Source organism: Taudactylus pleione, unplaced genomic scaffold (genome assembly GCF_031769625.1).
Source record: "Taudactylus pleione unplaced genomic scaffold, aTauple2 ptg000120l, whole genome shotgun sequence".
Taxonomy (NCBI): Eukaryota; Metazoa; Chordata; class Amphibia; order Anura; family Myobatrachidae; genus Taudactylus; species Taudactylus pleione.
In genome coordinates, this window is record NW_028284522.1 from 6,188,250 (window position 1) to 6,208,624 (window position 20,375).

The 20,375-nt window shown below is 44.0% G+C and overlaps 1 protein-coding gene across 1 annotated transcript in view; it reads left to right on the top strand.

The window, feature by feature from the left end:
• The window catches only part of AGTR1 (angiotensin II receptor type 1), a 106,310-nt gene extending 94,627 nt beyond the window's left edge, over positions 1 to 11,683 (top strand). Inside the window, exon 3 of the mRNA XM_088472083.1 lies at positions 10,275 to 11,683. Coding sequence (XP_088328209.1) covers positions 10,313 to 11,413 — 1,101 coding nt within the window. The 5' untranslated portion in view covers positions 10,275 to 10,312 and the 3' untranslated portion in view covers positions 11,414 to 11,683. The remainder of the gene's footprint in view (positions 1 to 10,274) is intronic.
• The last annotated feature ends 8,692 nt before the right edge of the window (positions 11,684 to 20,375 follow it).

A 20,375-nucleotide genomic window follows, 5' to 3' on the forward strand; every position in this document is an offset into this window, starting at 1 on the left:
GATCAGAAATCGAGGCAAAACGTCATCATCCCGCCTTCCGAGTCTCGCGGGTTTTGGATCCTATATAAGGTACCCGCGTCGGCGCCATTTTCTCACTCGGCTGTGGACAGTGAAGAGGGAGGGTGGGAGTTAGGGCTGTGTAGTGTAGTGCTGCTGTTGTCCACTACTTCAAAGTCCATAGGGGCTGGCTGGACTGTGTTGTGCAGTCAGTTCTCCATAGGGGCTGTGTCCACTCCAAAGTCCTGTGCAGTGTCCCAGTCCTAAAGGGGTGCTGTAGTGTTGTCCAGGGGGTGCTCTGTCCATCAGGGGTGCTCCCCTCAAGTGCTAAAAAAATAATATATTTTCTGTGTTTGTGAATTGTGTGCGCAGTAGCCACACGTGCATCAACAAAGTAGTGCCAAGCGTGTGCCTGTGTCATAAGTAAAGGGCCGGCTGGCTTGACCGTTAAAGGGTGCTGTAACCCCCGAAAGTACACTCCAATCCAAACCAAAAAAAAATTATTTTCTGTGTTTGTGAATTGTGTGCGCAGTAGCCGCACGTGCATCAACAAAGTAGTACCAAGCGTGCGCCTGTGTCATAAGTAAAGGGCCGGCTGGCTTGACCGTTAAGGGTGCTGTAACCCCCGAAAGTACACTCCAGTCCAAACCAAAAAAAAAATTATTTTCTGTGTTTGTGAATTGTGTGCGCAGTAGCCGCACGTGCATCAACAAAATAGTGCCAAGCGTGCGCCTGTGTCATAAGTAAAGGGCCGGCTGGCTTGACCGTTAAAGGGTGCTGTAACCCCCGAAAGTACACTCCAGTCCAAACCAAAAAAAAAATTATTTTCTGTGTTTGTGAATTGTGTGCGCAGTAGCCGCACGTGCATCAACAAAGTAGTGCCAAGCGTGCGCCTGTGTCATAAGTAAAGGGCCGGCTGGCTTGACCGTTAAAGGGTGCTGTAACCCCCGAAAGTACACTCCAGTCCAAACCAAAAAATAAATTATTTTCTGTGTTTGTGAATTGTGTGCGCAGTAGCCGCACGTGCTTCAACAAAGTAGTGCGAAGTGTGCACCTGTGTCATAAGTAAAGTGCCGGCTGGCTTGACCGTTAAAGGGTGCTGTAACCCCCGAAAGTACACTCCAGTCCAAACCAAAAAAAAAATTATTTTCTGTGTTTGTGAATTGTGTGCGCAGTAGCCGCACGTGCATCAACAAAGTAGTGCCAAGCGTGCGCCTGTGTCATAAGTAAAGGGCCGGCTGGCTTGACCGTTAAAGGGTTCTGTAACCCCCAAAGTACACTCCAAACTAAAAAAAAATATATTTTCTGTGTTTGTGACTTGTGTGCACTGTGGCTGCACGTGCATCAACAAAGGAGCAGCGCCAAGCGTGCGCCTGTGTCCCATAAGTAAAGAGCCGGCTGGCTCATTTCTTAAAGGGTGGTGTAACCCACAAAGTGCACTACTCTCCAGCAAAAATAAAAAAATATTTTCTGTGTTTGTGTGCGCTTTAGCCGCACGTATATTATATATCAATATAACATAAATGGAGGACCAAACTTTCTCCGATAAAAATAAAATAGGGAAAGTTCAAGAACCACTTCCTCCTAGTGCTGTTGCTGCTGCTGGGAGTTGTTCATCATCCCAGAGAGGAAGTAGGAACATCACTACTTTTACTAAACAATTGACCCTCCAACAGTCCCTAGCGATGAGGATGAAGTATGACAGCAGTCATCCTGAAGCAAAACGTATAACTGAGGCCTTGACTGCTATGTTGGTGTTAGACGTGCGTCCGGTATCCGACATTAGTGCAGTGGGATTTAGACAATTGATGGAGGTAGTCTGTCCTCGGTTCCAAATCCCGTCTAGATTCCACCTGCATCCTCAAAGCAGCAGCGACAAGCGTGCGTCTGTCTGTTAAAGGGTGGTGACACCCTCAAAGTGTGCTACACAAACAATTAAAATATTGTTCTTTTTTTTTCTGTCTTTGTGAAATGTGTGGGCTGTAGCCACACCTGCATCCTTAAAGCAGCAGCGACAAGCGTGCGTCTGTCTGTTAAAGGGTGGTGACACCCTCAAAGTGTGCTACACAAACAATTAAAATATTGTTCTTTTTTTTCTGTCTTTGTGAATTGTGTGGGCTGTAGCCGCACTTGCATCCTCAAAGCAGCAGCGACAAGCGTGCGTCTGTCTGTTAAAGGGTGTTGTAACTCTCAAAGTGCTCCAAAAAATGAAAACATTTTTTTTAATGTGTTTGTGACTTGTGTGCGATGTAGCCACACTTGCATCCTCAAAGCAGCAGCGACAAGCGTGCGTCTGTCTGTTAAAGGGTGGTGACACCCTCAAAGTGTGCTACACAAACAATAAAAATATTCTTCTTCTTTTTTCTGTCTTTGTGAATTGTGTGGGCTGTAGCCGCACCTGCATCCTTAAAGCAGCAGCGACAAGCGTGCGTCTGTCTGTTAAAGGGTGGTGTAACTCTCAAAGTGCTCCAAAAAATAAAAAACTATTTTTTTTATGTGTTTGTGACTTGTGTGCGATGTAGCCGCACTTGCATCCTCAAAGCAGCAGCGACAAGCATGCGTCTGTCTGTTAAAGGGTGTTGTAACTCTCAAAGTGCTCCAAAAAATGAAAACATTTTTTTTAATGTGTTTGTGACTTGTGTGCGTTCTAGCTACACTTGCATCGTCAAAGCAGCAGCGACAAGCGTGCGTCTGTCTGTTAAAGGGTGGTGACACCCTCAAAGTGTGCTACACAAACAATAAAAATATTCTTCTTCTTTTTTCTGTCTTTGTGAATTGTGTGGGCTGTAGCCACACCTGCATCCTTAAAGCAGCAGCGACAAGCGTGCGTCTGTCTGTTAAAGGGTGGTGACACCCTCACAGTGTGCTACACAAACAATTAAAATATTGTTCTTTTTTTTTCGGTCTTTGTGAAATGTGTGGGCTGTAGCCGCACCTGCATCCTTAAAGCAGCAGCGACAAGCGTGCGTCTGTCTGTTAAAGGGTGGTGTAACTCTCAAAGTGCTCCAAAAAATAAAAAACTATTTTTTTAATGTGTTTGTGACTTGTGTGCGATGTAGCCGCACTTGCATCCTCAAAGCAGCAGCGACAAGCGTGCGTATGTCTGTTAAAGGGTGGTGACACCCTCAAAGTGTGCTACACAAACAATAAAAATATTCTTCTTTTTTCTGTCTTTGTGAATTGTGTGGGCTGTAGCCGCACTTGCATCCTCAAAGCAGCAGTGACAAGCGTGCGTCTGTCTGTTAAAGGGTGGTGTAACCCTCAAAGTGTGCTCCACAAACAATAAAAATATTCTTTTTTTTTTTCTGTCTTTGTGAATTGTGTGGGCTGTAGCCGCACTTGAATCCTCAAAGCAGCAGCGACAAGCGTGCGTCTGTCTGTTAAAGGATTACATCGGTGACAGCATCCAAGTAGGCATGTCAGACAGTCCGTACCTGTACTGGCAGGAAAAAGAAGCAATTTGGAGGTCCCTGTACAAACTGGCTCTATTTTACCTGAGTAGCCCCCCCTCCAGTGTGTACTCCGAAAGAGTGTTTAGTGCAGCCGGGAACCTTGTCAGCGAAAGGCGTAGGAGGTTGCTTCCACAAAATGTGGAGAAGATGATGTTCATAAAATGAATTATCAACTCTTCCAGGGAGACCAGCCTCCAGAACGTACAGAGGGACCTGTGGTTCCAGCAGGGACGAATTAATACTCTGTGAGGATGAGGATGTACACACTGAAGAGGGTGAGGAATCGGTGGATGAGGAGGATGAGGATGACATCTTGCCTCCGTAGAGCCAGTTTGTGCAGGGACAGATTAATTGCCAGCTTGTTTTGTGGGGGCCCAAACGAACCAATCATTTCAGCCACAGTTGTGTGGCAGACCCTGGCGCTGAAATGATTGGTTTGTTAAAGTGTGCATGTCCTGTTTATACAACATAAGGGTGGGTGGGAGGGCCCAAGGACAATTCCATCTTGCACCTCTTTTTTTTCTTTGCATTATGTACAGTTTGGGGCCTAGTTTTTCAATGCCATCCTGTCTGCCACTGCAGTTTCACGCCTAGATGGGTCACGTGTTTGTGCCGCCCACTCGTGTCGCTTAGCATAGTCATCCAGCTACCTCGGTGCAACCTTTTGGACATAAAAACACTATTGTGAGGTGTGAGGTATTCAGAATAGACTGGAAATGAGTGGAAATTAAGGTTATTGAGGTTAATAATAGCATAGGAGCAGAAAAACCTACAAATTCTGTGATTTTAGCTGTTTTTATGCTTTTTTTCAAAAAAATACAGATCCAAAACACAAAACCCAGAACCCAAAACACGGAAGGGTGGTTTTGGCAAAACCAATCCAGATCCAAAACACGAAGAAAGATCCAGATCCAAAACCAAAACACAAAACACGAAAAGTGGCCGGTGCACACCCCTAATATATATATATTTATGTGTGTGTGTGTATGTATAGATTTTTTTCTATCATGGGGCTAGTTACTTTATGGAGTGTACTTAAAATGTGTTTAGCTCAGCTGTTTCAATAACAGTTGTTTCCCAAGCAGAGATCTGGAAACTGGAGGCCTGTAGATTTCTGGCATTCTACATAAATAGTCTGAGCACTGATAAGATAGCCCTCATAAATGAGCAATGTCTTCATAGAATTGCATGCCATAGTTCACAGCAATATAATCACAGATAAAATGATCATGTAATTGAACAGCATACAGTAGGTGATTGCACAGCAATAATTAAGAGATTATTAAGAGATCTAAAAGTACTATAAAGCAAGCAAACAAAATGAAGTTTTTTTTTCAACCTTGTTCCAATATAATAACAAAATGTAATTGTAACAGTGCATTTTATATTCCAGTGTGCTAATGGCATGCAAATTATAATTGTAGTAACATGTATTAACTCAGAGTGTCAAAAGAGTGGAAAAATTAAAGATTCAATTGTAAGAGCCATTGTAAGTTAATAGTATGAAATTATTTTCTGTTTTTAAATTAACTCAGCTTAGCTCACACTAGTAAGAAGACGTTTATTGCTGGTTTCACAGACACTCTGGGGGTCATTTACAAACTAGTAAATAAATTTGAGTGCACAAAACATTTGTTTTAGAAACAATTGCACCTTCTGCACATTACATAGAAGACAAAAATGCCCATACAGCATTTTATGCATTAATTTGTCACTTTCTACAATATTTTTACAGACATTTATGGGTCTGTGGGCCTAATTCAGACCCGCTCACGAGCGCAGGATGCTCGCAAGCGGGTCAATGGTGCCCTAATGCGCATGCGCACGATGGAGGGAGCTCCGTCGTGCGCATGCGCGAGACCCGCATAGCGACAGCCAAGCTGTCGCTATGGGTCTCGCACCAAAGGGGGCGTGCTGTCGATGGTGAGTGACAGCACGCCCCCTTTGGTGGGCGTGCCGGGGGCGTTGTTGCCCAGACGGAGGCGTTCCCGTGGGAACGCCTACTGTCTGGGTCCGGCCCCACTGACATCACTAGTGATGTCAGTGGGAGTGTTTTTGGCTCTGATAGAGCCAAAAGCACTCCTGGGCTTGCGGCAGCGAGACCCTACCGCAGGGTCTCGTCGCAAGCCCGATGGTCGCAATGGTCTTGACCATCGCGACCATCTTTTGGCCGCTCGCATAAGCTGTGGGTGGCCACCCACAGCTATGCAAGCGGCCAGGAGGCCGCTCCATTTTTAGGTAGGAGGGCCCTGATTCAGAGCGAGCGCTCTGGTCAGAGCGTCCGGCTCTGAATCAGGCCCTATGTACTAATAATCGCGGCACTGCCGTGATTATTATGTATCCATCTCGCAGGGAATATTTACATTTTTAATGAAAATATCCCCACTATGTACCAAGGGGAACTCGCTGAGACAGCGGTTGCTGTAACCGCTGTTCCTGAGAGTTACATCCCCGGAATTTAGGAGAAGACTTTCACAGAAATGAAACTTCTCCGGAGGAAGCTGACACTGAAAACGCGCACAGTGTAATTTTCCGGGGCTGGCAAGGGGCTGCAGGGGAGAGATCGAAATATCTCTCTCCTGCCCTCGAGCCTCCATAGGATTACAGTAGTTTACACCATCTGAAGATGGTGTAAACTACTGGGGCTAAATTGATACTAATGGGGACTACGATCTGAAGTGCTAATTAGCACTTTGCCAAACATTTCTGTGAAATCTCCTGCATTGTGCTATCAGTACATAGCATAAAATAATGCAAACACTACAGTTTCTGCATAATTTTATGTGAAAATCCGCTTGATACATAGGCCCCTTAGTCCTTTCCGGAACTTCTCGTGTCACTATTACTGTAGACCTCTCCTCAAAGTACTACATACTGTTACACTTGGACCATCTCAAAATAAATAAGTTTTTATCCTTTTTTTTTTTTTTACTGCAGATGGAGCATAGTAGCGCTACAGCTGAAGCTGGATACACACCTAAAATATATATCTGTTGATTGAGTGATCTGCAGATGATGGTTTTTCATACACTGAACAACCATCATCTGTCATCTGACAGGGGGTCGCATCGCACCCCCCACAAACACACACGGCCTCTGCTGTAAGTGTACAGATGGTTACCCGTATGCACAACATGATGGACGGGTATATCTGCCATGGGCTGTGCAGCACAGCTGACGCAATATGTCTGTGAATGACGTCGGTCACAGACTTTTCGCCGGTGCACACAGGCCGACGGGCACACAATATATTGTATATTGGCAGATAAATTGATTGGCCGATATATCTGCCAGTGTGTAACCAGCTTTAAGGATAAGTGGGGAATGTGTGCTATGTAATGGGACATCTCTCATTAGTTTGGTTGTGAATTGATAATTAAATTTCTGTCTCTGTGACCTTGTTTATGTGTTATGAGGAATGGGTTGGATACAGTGGCATATCTATAATGGGTGCAGTGTGTGCGGGGCACATGGGCCCCCCGGGTCCAGGGGGGCCCCGCACCGCACACACTGCACCCATATTATTTTACACTTACCTGTCCGTGGTCCCACGTCGGGTGTCTGCGCTGCTCAGAACACTGGAAAATGCCCGCCACGGCCATTTTTCCGGTGTTCTGTGCATGTCCAGTAGACTCCGGGCACTAGAGTGTGCCCAGAGTCTACTGCGCATGCACAGAACGCCGGGAAAATGAGCGCCACGGCCATTTTCCGGCGTTCTGCGCATGTGCAGTAGACTCCGGGCACACTCTAGTGCCCGGAGTCTACTAAGGCTCTGGTGGTTGGCTAGCCGCATCAGTCGGCTGCCGGCCACTGGGGAGAGAGGAGAGGGCCCTGCACAGGGAGTGCACATGGGCCCCCTGCTTTCTTAAGACGCCCTTGGTTGGATATGTGATGTTGATAGTCACTATGTCAACAATGACTATGAATAAATCGACAACACAATGACAGCACCAGTATGCGGCCAATGTTCTAATGCTTAAAGTATGATAACTGTGTGGGCTTGATAACTTTAAACATGTTTCTTTACAAGCATGTTTCAAGTTAGAATGTCTGCATGGTTATTATGCTTTAAATAGCATTAGAATTATGGGCCTGATTTAGATGTGGTCGCTATGAGCTTACACTCGCATGATGCGTATGCAAATATTTGAAAGTGACATGGCGGGGAGCGTTCGCTCGCCAAGGCATAAGCATGCCCATCGTACCTGTATGAGCGTTCTCTTTGTGTATGCAGACTCCCCTTAGCGTATGCAGAGACACCCACTGCCCCACGTCATCTCTTGGAAGTTTATGAAAACATTGGTGCATCGACCACTATCGGATGTGAACGCAGCGCTTGTGGTAGCTTTTTTTTACCGCAAACGTTTACTATGATGCTGCCTGTTAATTATGCATGCCTCTAAAATGGCGTTGAAACACTCGGGCACGCCTGCGTTCGCATCTCCAACTCCCCGTTTTTACTGGACTGCCCCTGTCACCACCCACAAACGGCCTCTTCTGTCACTCACTCACTCTGCTGGGCTGGTTTTGCTTGGCGAGCGAGGGATCTGTGATCGCACAGTGTAGTTTGCGCATGCGCACTGTGATGCATACGCATGCACAGATTAGCAACCATCAATTGCGAACGTACTGCAGATACCGTCCGGGTCTGAATCAGGCCCTATGTTTGAATACTTGCGACAGCATTGTGGTATCGATATAGTTACTGTCAGCATAGTGACTGTTGACATGCTGACTACATTCCTGATGAATGATTATTTAATTAGTTTATAGGTTCTGTCCAGTTCCATGTGACTCTGTCCTTTTTCAGCCTGTGACTCTGTTCAGTTTCAGCCTGTGACTTTGTTCAGTTCCAGTCTGTGACTCTGGGCCTGATTCAGTGGTGGATGCTATGCCGATGTTTGCATAGTTGACCGATCTTTTTTTGCACTGCACATGTGTCGCAATGGTTTACTGACCTCGGCCATAGTGAGTATTTGGACACAGAGTGATTGACAGTCAGTGCGCACTTATGGGAGGTAACGGGGTGGTTGGTCAAATACGGGCATGTCACAAGCATTTATATTGCAGCCATCGACTACATCTTTGTACGCAATTTCACTGGTCCCATCAGATTCATTGTGCGGACATTCTGAGCAGCCATAGGGTTACTGGCACGAACGATGTAACACCAATATTGCCGCAAGTGGTGGATTGCAGATACAGACCATGGACATCTCTGTACAAATTACAGCGACTGCAGCATTGGCATAAATTCTCAGTACCACTGTGAACAAAGGCGCAGCCACTATGGGATTAGTGTCCACCTCTGAATCAGGCCCTCTGACCAGTTCCACCTGTGACTTTAACATGTTCCAGTCTGTGACTCATTTCCAGCTTGCGACTCAGTCCAGTTTCAGCCTGTGACTCTCCAGTTTCAGTCTTAGTCAAATTCCAGTCTGTGACTGTCCAATACCAGTCTGTGACTGTCCTATTCCAGTCTGTACCTGTCTAATTCCAGTCTGTGACTCTGTCCAGCTCCAGATTTTGACTTTTCAGTTTCAGCCTGTTACTCTGTCCAATTCCAACCAGTGACGTTCTAATCTGTGATTCTATCCAATTCCACTCTGTGACTGTCCAGCTCCAGCCAGTTACTCTGTGCTGTTTAAGTCTGTGACTCTGTTCACTTATGGCCTGTTACCATATCCAGCCTGTAACACTATCCAGTTGCAGCCTGTTATTCTGTCCTGTTTAAGTCTTTGACTCTGTTCAGTTCCAGCCTGTTACCCTGTCCATGTCCAGCCTGTAACACTATCCAGTTTCAGCCTGTGACTCTCCAGTTTCAGTCTTTGTCCAATTCCAGTCTGTGACTGTCCAATACCAGTCTGTGATTGTCCAATTCCAGTCTATGCCTGTCTAATTCCAGTCTGTGACTCTGTCCAGCTTCAGCTTTTGACTTTCCAGTTTCAGCCTGTTACTCTGTCCAATTCCAACCAGTAACGTTCTAGTCTGTGATTCTGTCCAATTCCACTTTGTGACTGTCCAGCTCCAGCCTGTTACTCTGTCCTGTTTAAGTCTGTGACTCTGTTCAGTTCCATCCTGTTACTTTGTCCTGTTTAAGTCTGTGACTCTGTTCAGTTCCAGCCTGTTACTCTGTCCTGTTTAAGTCTGTGACTCTGTTCAGTTCCAGCCTGTTACCCTGTCCATGTCCAGCCTGTAACACTGTCCAGTTGCAGCCTGTTACTCTGTCCTGTTTAAGTCTGTGACTCTGTTCAGTTCCAGCCTGTTACCCTGTCATGTCCAGCCTGTAACACTATCCAGTTGCAGCCTGTTACTCTGTCCAGTTTGAGCCTGTGAGTGACTCTGTAAAGTTGGCTTCCATATGACTACCTGACACAGCACTGTGTATATTCACATATATCCAGGCTGTTTTGTCTCAAATTATTAAGTGCAGGTGTCACATTTGGGGTAGTAAGTTTATTATATTTTGAAGGTTGTGGTATGGGACATTTTCAGTTTTGCTAGTTATTGAAGTAGTTTAAGTTTAAAAACAAACTAATTTCCCTCTAAGAGTATGTAGGTGAGGGCGGTTCATGTTAGAGTAAAAAAATAATCTTTTACTGTAAGTGTAGTAGTTTAGTTATGTCACCTGATACTAACAATACTCCCCACGGGAGACTTGGCTTGCAAGTTTGAATTGTTTTCATTATGAGGTTGTAATAAATGTATAGACAGTAACTATTACTCATTCTAATTCCTTGTATGTATTTCTCTTTTAGAAACATGCTTATAATTAAATCCTGAATGCATTGGCTAATTTTTTCAATATCTATTCTTATTTTGCAGGTATATTTTCATCAAGCCAGCCCTAAATAATTATTAAGATGTTGAATATATCAACTGAAGAGCCTACCGTCCATTGCACCAAGTCGGGAAGACATGGTTACATATTTATTGCCATTCCAATCATCTACAGCACAATATTTGTCATAGGAGTTTTTGGAAATAGTCTTGTTGTCATTGTCATTTATTGCTACATGAAGATGAAGACTGTGGCCAGCATATTTTTGATGAATTTAGCTATTGCTGATTTGTGTTTTGTTATCACGTTGCCTTTATGGGCAGCCTACACAGCCATGCACTACAACTGGCCTTTTGGCAGCTTTCTGTGCAAATTGACCTCAGCAACAATCACCCTAAATCTATACACTTCTGTGTTTTTACTTACATGTCTCAGCATTGATCGCTATATAGCTATCGTCCACCCAATGAGATCTCGTATTCGACGTACGATGGTGGTTGCCAAGATCATTTGTTTCACCATATGGCTCATTGCGTGTTTGGCAAGTCTACCCATATTTATATATCGTACATTGGTCCCAATTAAGGAGGCAAATATAACAGTCTGTGCTTTCTTTTATTCGTCCAACAGCTCACAAACAGTTTTGATTGGATTGGGTATAACAAAGAATGTGCTTGGGTTCTTTATTCCATTTATGATCATTTTAACCAGCTACACATTCATTGGCAAGACTTTGAAAGACACCTTCCATGGACAGAGAGACAAAACTAGAAATGATGATATTTTTAAAATGATAATGGCCATCGTTCTGGTGTTCTTCTTTTGTTGGCTTCCACATCAAGTGTTTACCTTCCTGGACATTTTGATTCAGTTGGATAAAATAAAAAGCTGTTATATTCAAGACATTGTTGACACTGGTATGCCGATCAGCATTTGTATTGCTTATTTGAACAGCTGTTTGAATCCTTTTTTATATGGGTTTTTCGGAAAGAATTTCAGGAAACACTTCCTGCAAGTTCTAAAATACATACCACCCAATATTAGAACACACGCAAGTCTGAAAAGCCTGAACACAAAAATGAGTACCCTTTCATACCGTCCATCAGACAAACAGAGCACCTCAGTCAAGAATTCTTTAAGAGTCAGTGAACATGAAGAAGTACATACTGGGAGTGTAATATAGTAAATGTTACTGCAAGTAAACTATTGCACTACAGATCAGTGAGGTTTCTAAAATGAAATCAGTTGGGTTTTTTAAAGCTACATACATAGTAAAACTTTCCAAATAGCAGGGAAATTGAACCGCTAGTAACTGAACAGCATCTTACAGAAACTGTTGTGAAACATGGTATATTATACATACAATGCAAATTCCATGCTGACAAAACATCTGCTAAATTTAGGGTTAACTTAATTTAGTGAATTTCTGAAACCACATCCAAAAACAGTACTACTATATATACAGTATATATATATATATATATATATATATATATATATATATATATATATATAAAATAGCATCGATTACACACTTATATCACAATCCAGACTATAGTTTGTGTTCATCATTGAAATAAATGAATTGAATGAATGAAATATTATCTACAGTAATACCTCATTTTGTACAAATAATGTTTCCATAATATAGCATGTTTATGTGTCTTTTTCTTACATTTAGAACATACATACTTTACCATAGTAATGTTTATTTTTTTTTTCATATTTATGTACAGATTTTTCAATATCACAAATCTATTTTTTTATTGTGTGCTTTGCAATAAGTGATTTGAAAGGCTTTATAAACATTGATAACAGCAAGTGAGATTTTCTATTTATTTTGTAGATTTAAGCTTACTGTACTATGTCACTGTTAATTATTGTTAAATTGTAATTTTAGAACACTGTAATATAAATTGTTGCTGAAACTATTCCAATTAATCACTTCTCCTAAGTCTCTATGGGCCGAATTCAATTCAATGCAAAGATGAATAGCCACGGGAGTGAGCTCTCGCAGCTATTCCATACAGTCGCTGTTTGGGCGGGCTAAAGGATTTCTTCACCCCCCCCCCCCTGGGGATGCGAGGAGAAATCCCACAAAAATGCCGGTCGCGCAGCTGTTTGCTGGCTTAGGGCGTTGCTAACAGCCGCACGGCCGGCACTTTAGTCAGAGAATGCCAGTTACCGCGCCTTAACACCCAGGTAATGTTGCGAAAACCGCCATTCTCTGACTTAACCAATTCTCGACAAGGCACACAGCGCGTTGTGTTGAATAGCTGCGGGAGCTCCCTCCCGTGGCTATCCATCTTCGCACAGAATCGAAGTAAGCCCTTTATTTACATCTAACAATTGATAGTTATGGGAAACAGTCGGGAAGCCGATGGACGGAATCCCTGACCGCCGGCTTCCCAACTGTATAATCCCGGCAAGGGTTAAATGACGAGCGCAGAAATCCCAATGACTGTCATTTTCCCTATGCCGGGAGACCGGCACCCAGCATACCGATCGAAGGTAAGCCAGTCGACGGGCGCGGACAGCTGCGGGGGGGGGGTGGTTATAGGTTTAGGGTTCCCGGGGAGGACTTAGGGTTAGGCACATCCCCGGGAGGTTAGGTTTAGGCTAGGGAAAGGGGAGGCACCCCCGGGGGGAGGTTAGGGTTAAGCACCCCCCCGGGGGACTTAGTGTTAGGCAGTGGGGAAGGGGGGGTTAGGTTTAGGCACTTAGAGGGGGGATTAGGGTTAGGCACTTAGGGGGGAGGTTAGGGTTAGGCAACCCTAAGGGAGGGTTAGGGTTTGGGGGTAGAATAGGTTAGTGAATACTTACCTTGGGATGATCGGGATTGTCATTCTTGTCGGGCTGCCGCCGGCGGTAAATCATACTGAATCTGATAGTTATATATGTAAATTAATGGTAACTTTTGTTTTATATTTACGTAGAAATAAATAATTTAAATTTGCTAACACCACTATTATGAAATAGTATTTAAAGCTGTCCACACATACTGCAACTAGCAAAATCAGCAAGGTATTTAACATTTCAAAAGTATGTGGTTGCACAACAATAAGCAGTCACATGGATGCAGTCTACATGTATGGTCCAAATGTACACTCAGGTGTAAATTTTCTAAAGGTCGATCAACATCGATTTTATGTTTCACACAATTACTAACACTTAAAAATCAATATAAAACATTGTCTGTTAGTAAATGTCTGATTTACTGTAGGCTCTGGAACACAATGATGCTGATTGGTTAACTGTAGATCAATTTTTAGTCTTTATGTGGTCAGTTTTAGGTCTGTTACAATGAATTACAGAAGTTGGATGGGGTATGAAATCGAAATACTCTAGTACACAAGAAAAGTAAATGTTTTGAAATCAGCTTTACTAATGGCTGAAAATGCATCAGAAAATGAACAACAGTGATAAGATATGCCACAAACTATTAAATGAGGTGACACAGAGTAGTATTTTATAAGAATAACTGAAAAGGGGTGGTTTGGTTGATGTTATTTTTACATTTTTGCACAGAGCATCTCTTTAGTTTATTCTGCCTCTTCCCACACTTAAGAAAAATGTAACTTTCTAAAGGTATCTACCCTTACCGAGGGGGTTTGCATGCACCTTCATGTGTGCAGATTGTGTAAGACAAAAGCACATTTCACTGTACATCACAAGTTACTATTATGGTATTTCACATTCACTCAGTTTACCAAAGGGGGTCTATAAATATTAACTGTTCACTGACCCGCCGATCTCGACCATTTTTTGGTTGGAATCGGCGAGTCGGGGAAATCCATTATGTTGGATTTTTTCGATACCCCAGGCCAGTCTCCAACCAAACGGGGAATTGTAGCAATCAGCCGCAGCTGCATGGGCCTCATAACTGTCATTTAACAGACAAATAACAGTAAATGACAATTAGATGCTGATTGGTTGCTTTGGGCAACTTCTCCCCTTTATCACTCTCCAAGGCTTGATACATCTCTCCCAAATACCGCTGTGTCAACCTAATCATTATTAAGTCTATTAACAATCTAGGGATTTAAATAACATTGTGTGTTGGCTGTCAAAATCCTGCTACCTGTCACTAATGTTATAATTCTCTTCATTACTATTATCACCATTACTAGTATATGAGTATTGAAATCAGGGCCAGCAAGAGAGAGGTCAGACACAGGTACTGGAGGTGACCACAGCCACCCAGTTACCATATGCAGAAGCTGCACAATTTAGAGTGGGGACGTGTTATTACACCTCCTTGGCAGCCCCGTTCCCCAGAGGAAGGGGCTGCCATTTTGTATCTGCGCGCCCATCCCCTCTCAGCATCCCTTAATAGCAAAGAGAGGATCATCATAATCCAGAGGTTACCAGGCTGACTGATTTCTCTAAAGCTATAGCAAGATATGTAAACAAGAATAACATTTAAAAAGATTACTTTCTTGTACTTGGATTCTAAATCAATGGCTTAATACATTGGATGAAATTTTGGAAAAATAGCTGGCAACACATGCAGGGGGAGATGTACTAAGCCTTGGAAACAGATAAAGAACCAACCAATCGGCTCCTGTCACTTTAGCTGATTGGTTGGTATTTTATATCTCTCCAAGGCTTAGTACATCTATTCCGCAGAGTTGTACTCATTTCAAGATGCAGCTGTGTCTGTGTGCCTGTCTGGTTTACTACTAGTCAGCACTGGTGGATTTTACCTAGGGGCTCCGAGGCTGCAGCCCCTCCAGTAAAACCCTCCACTTCAGAGAGCCAGCCTGCCAGTCACGCACAGGACAGGCACAGGACAGGCAGCCCCAGGGGGAGGTGTATCCTCCCCCTGGGACTGGCATAAGCAGCCCTACAGGGCTTCTTGGGGCTGCTACCAATGCAGCCCGGAGAAGCTGGTCTAGTGTTATGCGCATGTGCAGTGCTACCGCTGATCATGTGCATGCGCAAGTCCCGGTGCCTGAAATTCATTGTGCATGCGCCTAGACCAGAAGCAGCGGCAGCCCCCCTCAGGTAAGAGGGCAGGAGTCGCTGCTGCTAGTCATCACCATCATAGTTGGACTTGCGCCTACAATATACACAGTGTAATAATACATCTATAAGCAGAAGTATTTTCACTTAAGTCCAGCTCCGCATAGCCATCATTTGCACAAACGCACCCTCTCTGAACTGTGCCTATGTGAGGAAATCATTACTGCCCAGTACTACCTCTTTGCTAGATGCGATTGAGAAGCCTACTGTATGACTCTGCATTGCCCATTCTTGCATGTGCCCATTTATGAGTATGCACAATGCCAATACACACAAGATACACTCCGCAACCCCGTGTACCTTCTAGCCTGTATTAGCCCCACTGTCATCAATTGGCAGATTATTCTTCTGAGTAAACCCTGGATTTGTAACATTTGTTTCTAAAACATTCATAGGCTTACACAGGGAAAAGGAGATGAGGCATAACCAGCTGTGTACATCTGTTGTACAGTGTGTGATTATCTGTGATAATGCTTTGCTGTGGTCTCTAACTGAGATGAGCTATGTAGAATGTAAATTGCAATGAATGTTGTGGCTTTATTAGAGATGTTCAGCAGTATGTGGTACAACCTGTCTTTTTTGAAAGCTGTATATTTTTTTAGTGCACAAAAGATCCCTTAAATGCAGAAGTTGTAGATATATAAGGTTCAATCCAATTAGGTGCAAATGGTAAGTACTAAGTAGCAAGTTTGTTTCTTGAAACTCGCAGACTTTGCATCGATGCGTGCTCCCAAGAATTCTCCAATCCAATTAAAAATGACTATTCGCACTACTCGGAGGGGTGCGAATTGACTGCCAAATGAGATTTGCGAGAAATGCATGAAAATGCATCCTGGACCCCCCAAAATGGATAATTTCGTTAGCAGGACCGTATAGAAGGCTGTTTGTGGGCATTAGGAAGGTACTGTAGGTTTTTAAATAGAGTCAAATGGCTGATTTCTGGGTTTTTTTAAAGTCAAGAAAATTATAAAAAAATTACTTTTTTCGTTTAATCTCAAAAGAATTAAACGAAAAATGCAAAAAAAAGTAAGAAAAGGGGTGATTTTTGGTACTTTGAGGGCACCTTGAAAAATTGAAAAAGGATTATAAAAACAATTATTTTTCAACTTAAAAATTATTGTAATTAAATTTTTAGGTGCCTAAACTAACGAAAAAGTTGATTTTGGGATAATTTGAGGACCTTTTTTTTACCCCCAAAAATTACAAGGACTAATTAAGTGAATTGAAAACTTCCAATTGACTAATTAGTCATTAGAGGGGGTGCCCAAGGGGTTCAGCACAGTGTTCCGACATTTTATCCTTAAAATAAAGATTTTCCTTTCCATCGCTCACCCTCAAGGAGGTGTGAGTGGAAAGTTGCGAATTCAGTCTGACTGATTCAGTGCAAGTTGCTAACTGGATTGCAAAATGAATTCGCTATGCGAATTCAAAGTGAAAATAGCAACTCGCACCTCGCCATTCGCACCTAATAGGATTGACCCCATAGTTTTGTTGTCAATGTAGCAAAAATATGAAAATGTTGTGCACCCTCTCTAAAGTGGACAGTGTGTTCTCTGTAATGACAGTGTGTTCTCTGTAATGACAGTGTGTTCTCTGTAATTTCAGTGTGCACTTTACATCGTATATATCTGTTTGTTAAAAGTTACATTTTGTATTGTTTTTAGAAAATAGCACATGAAAAGTATCACCACTATTGTGTTTGATGGTTAGATGTTCTATGTATAATGTTTTGCAAAACATTGTTTCAGGTACAAATATACTGTTCAATTATTGTATATTCTTGAATGTATTGTTCTTTGGTATTGATAAATATATGTTTTAGTATTTAATAAAGTAACTTGTAAAATAATTTCATGTCATAGTGTAATTCCCTGCATATTTGACCTGAAAATTTCCTAAAGACACTACTATGGTATCATGTTTTTAGAATTATTGCATGATACATTAAAGTATTTACCTTATTTTCAAAGCATATAAAACATCTCCTTACAGGTCTTATTATCAGCGATGCTGAGAGGTGGGAGGGTTACTAATTACCTGGGCTTGTTGGAGAGGCCCTGCGAGGACCAGGGTCTGCAGCCCATCCCCCTCTTCTAACCTGTTAGCCAGTGAGTTCAGGTGTAGTCTCCTCTGCCTGAAACTGATGTGCGGGGGGGAGGGGGATGATCACATTGATCGCGTCCTTCCTCCCCCCAGGCTTGCCGCACGTCTCAAACATATTATTTTTTCAGATTTTTTTGTAGGGGCGCAGCCACACCTCAACAAATGTGCCACAGCTAGTACAGTACCTGGCCTCAGCCACGCTTTCTACAGCCCTGCTATTCATAATAATGTGTTAATAGAACACATAAACCGTGTAGTAATAATATGATAGCCCAACAAGGCATACCATTTTGAAAAATAGTTAGCTTACTACAGACAAACCTGTGTTCATTAAATGCCGAATGGGACATTAGGACTCCAACATCTCTGGACTTCTTAATGCTTTCTATAGAATATGGTGCTATTGTCTGCTGATCACTAGACAATAACTACCAAGGGGCACAATGTTTGAAAAAGTATACAAATATGGTAGGTTAATTGGCTCCCAACAAAAATTAACCCTAGTGTGTATGTGTGTGTGCATTTGATAGGGATCATAGATTGTGGCAGGGACTGATGTGAGTGGCCAAATTTTCTCTGTAAAACATTGTGGAAATTGTGTGCGCTATATAAATAACTGGTAATAAGTAAATAAATAAAATAAAAAGACACGTATCTTTCATACAAGGATACCCTCGAATCTGTAGGTGCAAGAATGGGAGAACTTTTAAGCCCTACCTAATCTACTGGCTCTACTAGTATTTCTGCAGTAATTGTTTGGTGAGTCTCTTGCAAGAATGCTCCGGTGCACTAGATTTGTGGAGGAATACCAAGACATTGTTTCATATGCAGAGTGAGATTAATAATATAAAAGAGATCGAAAAATTGCATTATTAAAAGTGGTATTTCTTTACATTTTTTTGGTGGTGATGAGCACACCATCATTACCGCTTCAAAAAGAACTGACTTTAACTAAAGTTCAAGCAGAGATTGGGTTTCATTCTAAGGGGTCAATCCAATTATCTGTGATGAACCCACTGGTGCGATTCATAGCAGCAACAGCAGCATTTTAAGGCAGCCCAGAGGCAGCCAGAACCCACTCAAAACTGTGGCCCTGATTCAGACCCGGACGCTCTTTCAGAGTGCTCGCTCTGAATCAGGGCGTTTTTTTTTTCAATTGGAGCCGGTCTCCTGGCCCTCGCTAAGCTGTGGGTGACCACCCACAGCTTTTACGAGCGGCCAGGTGATGGTCGCGATGGTCTCGACCATCGTGACCATCGGGCTTGCGACGAGACCCTTGTGGTAGGGTCTTGTCTGCCAAAAGCCCCAGTGAGTTTCCGGCTCTAATAGAGCTGGAAGCTCATCACTGACATCACTCATGATGTCTGTGGGGCCACCCCCAAATGGCAGGCGTTCCTTCGGGAATGTGTCCGTTTGCACAGCCACCCCCCCTCCCCGCCTACAAAACAGGGCGAGCTATCAATCAATATCGACAGCCGCCCCATCTTGTAGTGAGCCCAGGAGCGACGGAGCTGCCGTCGCTCACTTGGGCTCATGCATGCGCAAGCCGGAGCTGGCTCCGGCGTGCAAATGCACAGTGGGGGACCATCGACCCGCTTGCGAATGCTGTGCACTCGCAAGCGGCTCTGAATCAGGCCCTGTGCACGGTCCGATAGGGCTGCATACAAAATTGAGTGAATTTGGCCTGAAAGACGGCCAAGAAGGTTGGCAAGATGTGGTGCCATTGCTGGCATTTGAATGCCATTGCAACGGCAACACGCACCCCTTGCAGCTAAGTGGATTGCCCCATATATTTCCAGTGGGCTACATTTTGCCCCTTCTACTGACAAGTGTGTTTTTATATTTTTATAACTAAAAGTAGCTTCTTAGTTACCTGCTAAATTAGTCTATCAAAATATAAATGAAAGACGTCAGATTTTATGATAAATACTATGAATTATACATTATAGAGTGCATTATTGCATGGGTGCTCGTAGGTTTAAAACAAATTCTAACATAATTTACTAGTATAGTGCATAAGAATATTTCATGGCTCACTGTCTCATTAACCACTTTGATCCGATCCATTACTTTGGGACAAGTGAACTCTGGGCCTTATTCAGACCCGCTCGCAAGCGCCATGCGCTCGCAAGCGGGTCGATGGCCGGGCAGTGCGCACGCGCGAGTCCCGGTGCGAGCGTGAAATCACTTGCTCCGGGGCTCATAACAAAACAGGTCGACTGTCGATGGTGATCGACAGCTCGCCCCGTTTTGTAGGCGGGGAGGGGGGGTGGCTGGCCAAATGGAGGCGTTCCCAAAGGAACGCCTGCTGTTTGAGGGCGGCCCTACTGACATCACTCGTGATGTCAGTAGTTGAGCTTCCTGCTCTATTAGAGCAGGACGCTCACTGGGGTTTGCGGGAACGAGGCCCTACCACAAGTGTCTCGTCGCAAGCCCAATGGTCGCGACCATCGCGACCATCACCTGGCTGCTCGCAAAAGCTGTGGGTGGTCACCCACAGTTCAGCGAGCGGCCAGGAGGCCGGATTGAAAGAAAAACAGGCTGCCCAGATTTAGAGCGAGCACTCACAAAGAGCATCCGGCTCTGAATCAGGGCCTCTGGGCCTGATTCAGACCCGGTTGCAAGCGCTGAGCACTCGCAACTGGGTCGATGGTGGCCCAGAGTGCATACGCACGATGAAGCCGGCTCCGTCGTGTGCATGCGCAAGACCCGGATAGCGACGGGCAATCCGTCGCTCCGGGCCTCACACCAAAGGGGGCGTGCTGTCGATGTTGAGTGACAGCACGCCCCCTTTGGTGGGTGGGCCAGGGGGGTGGCTGCCCAGAAGGAGGCATTCCCATGAGGACGCCTACCGTCTGGGGGCGGCCCCACTGACATCACAAGTGATGTCTGTGGGAGAGCTTCCGGCTCTATTAGAGCCAGAAGCTTTCTGGGGCTTGCGGCCACGAGACCGTACCACAAGGGTCTCGTCACAAGCCCGATGGTCGCGATGGTCTTGACCAACGCGACCATCATCC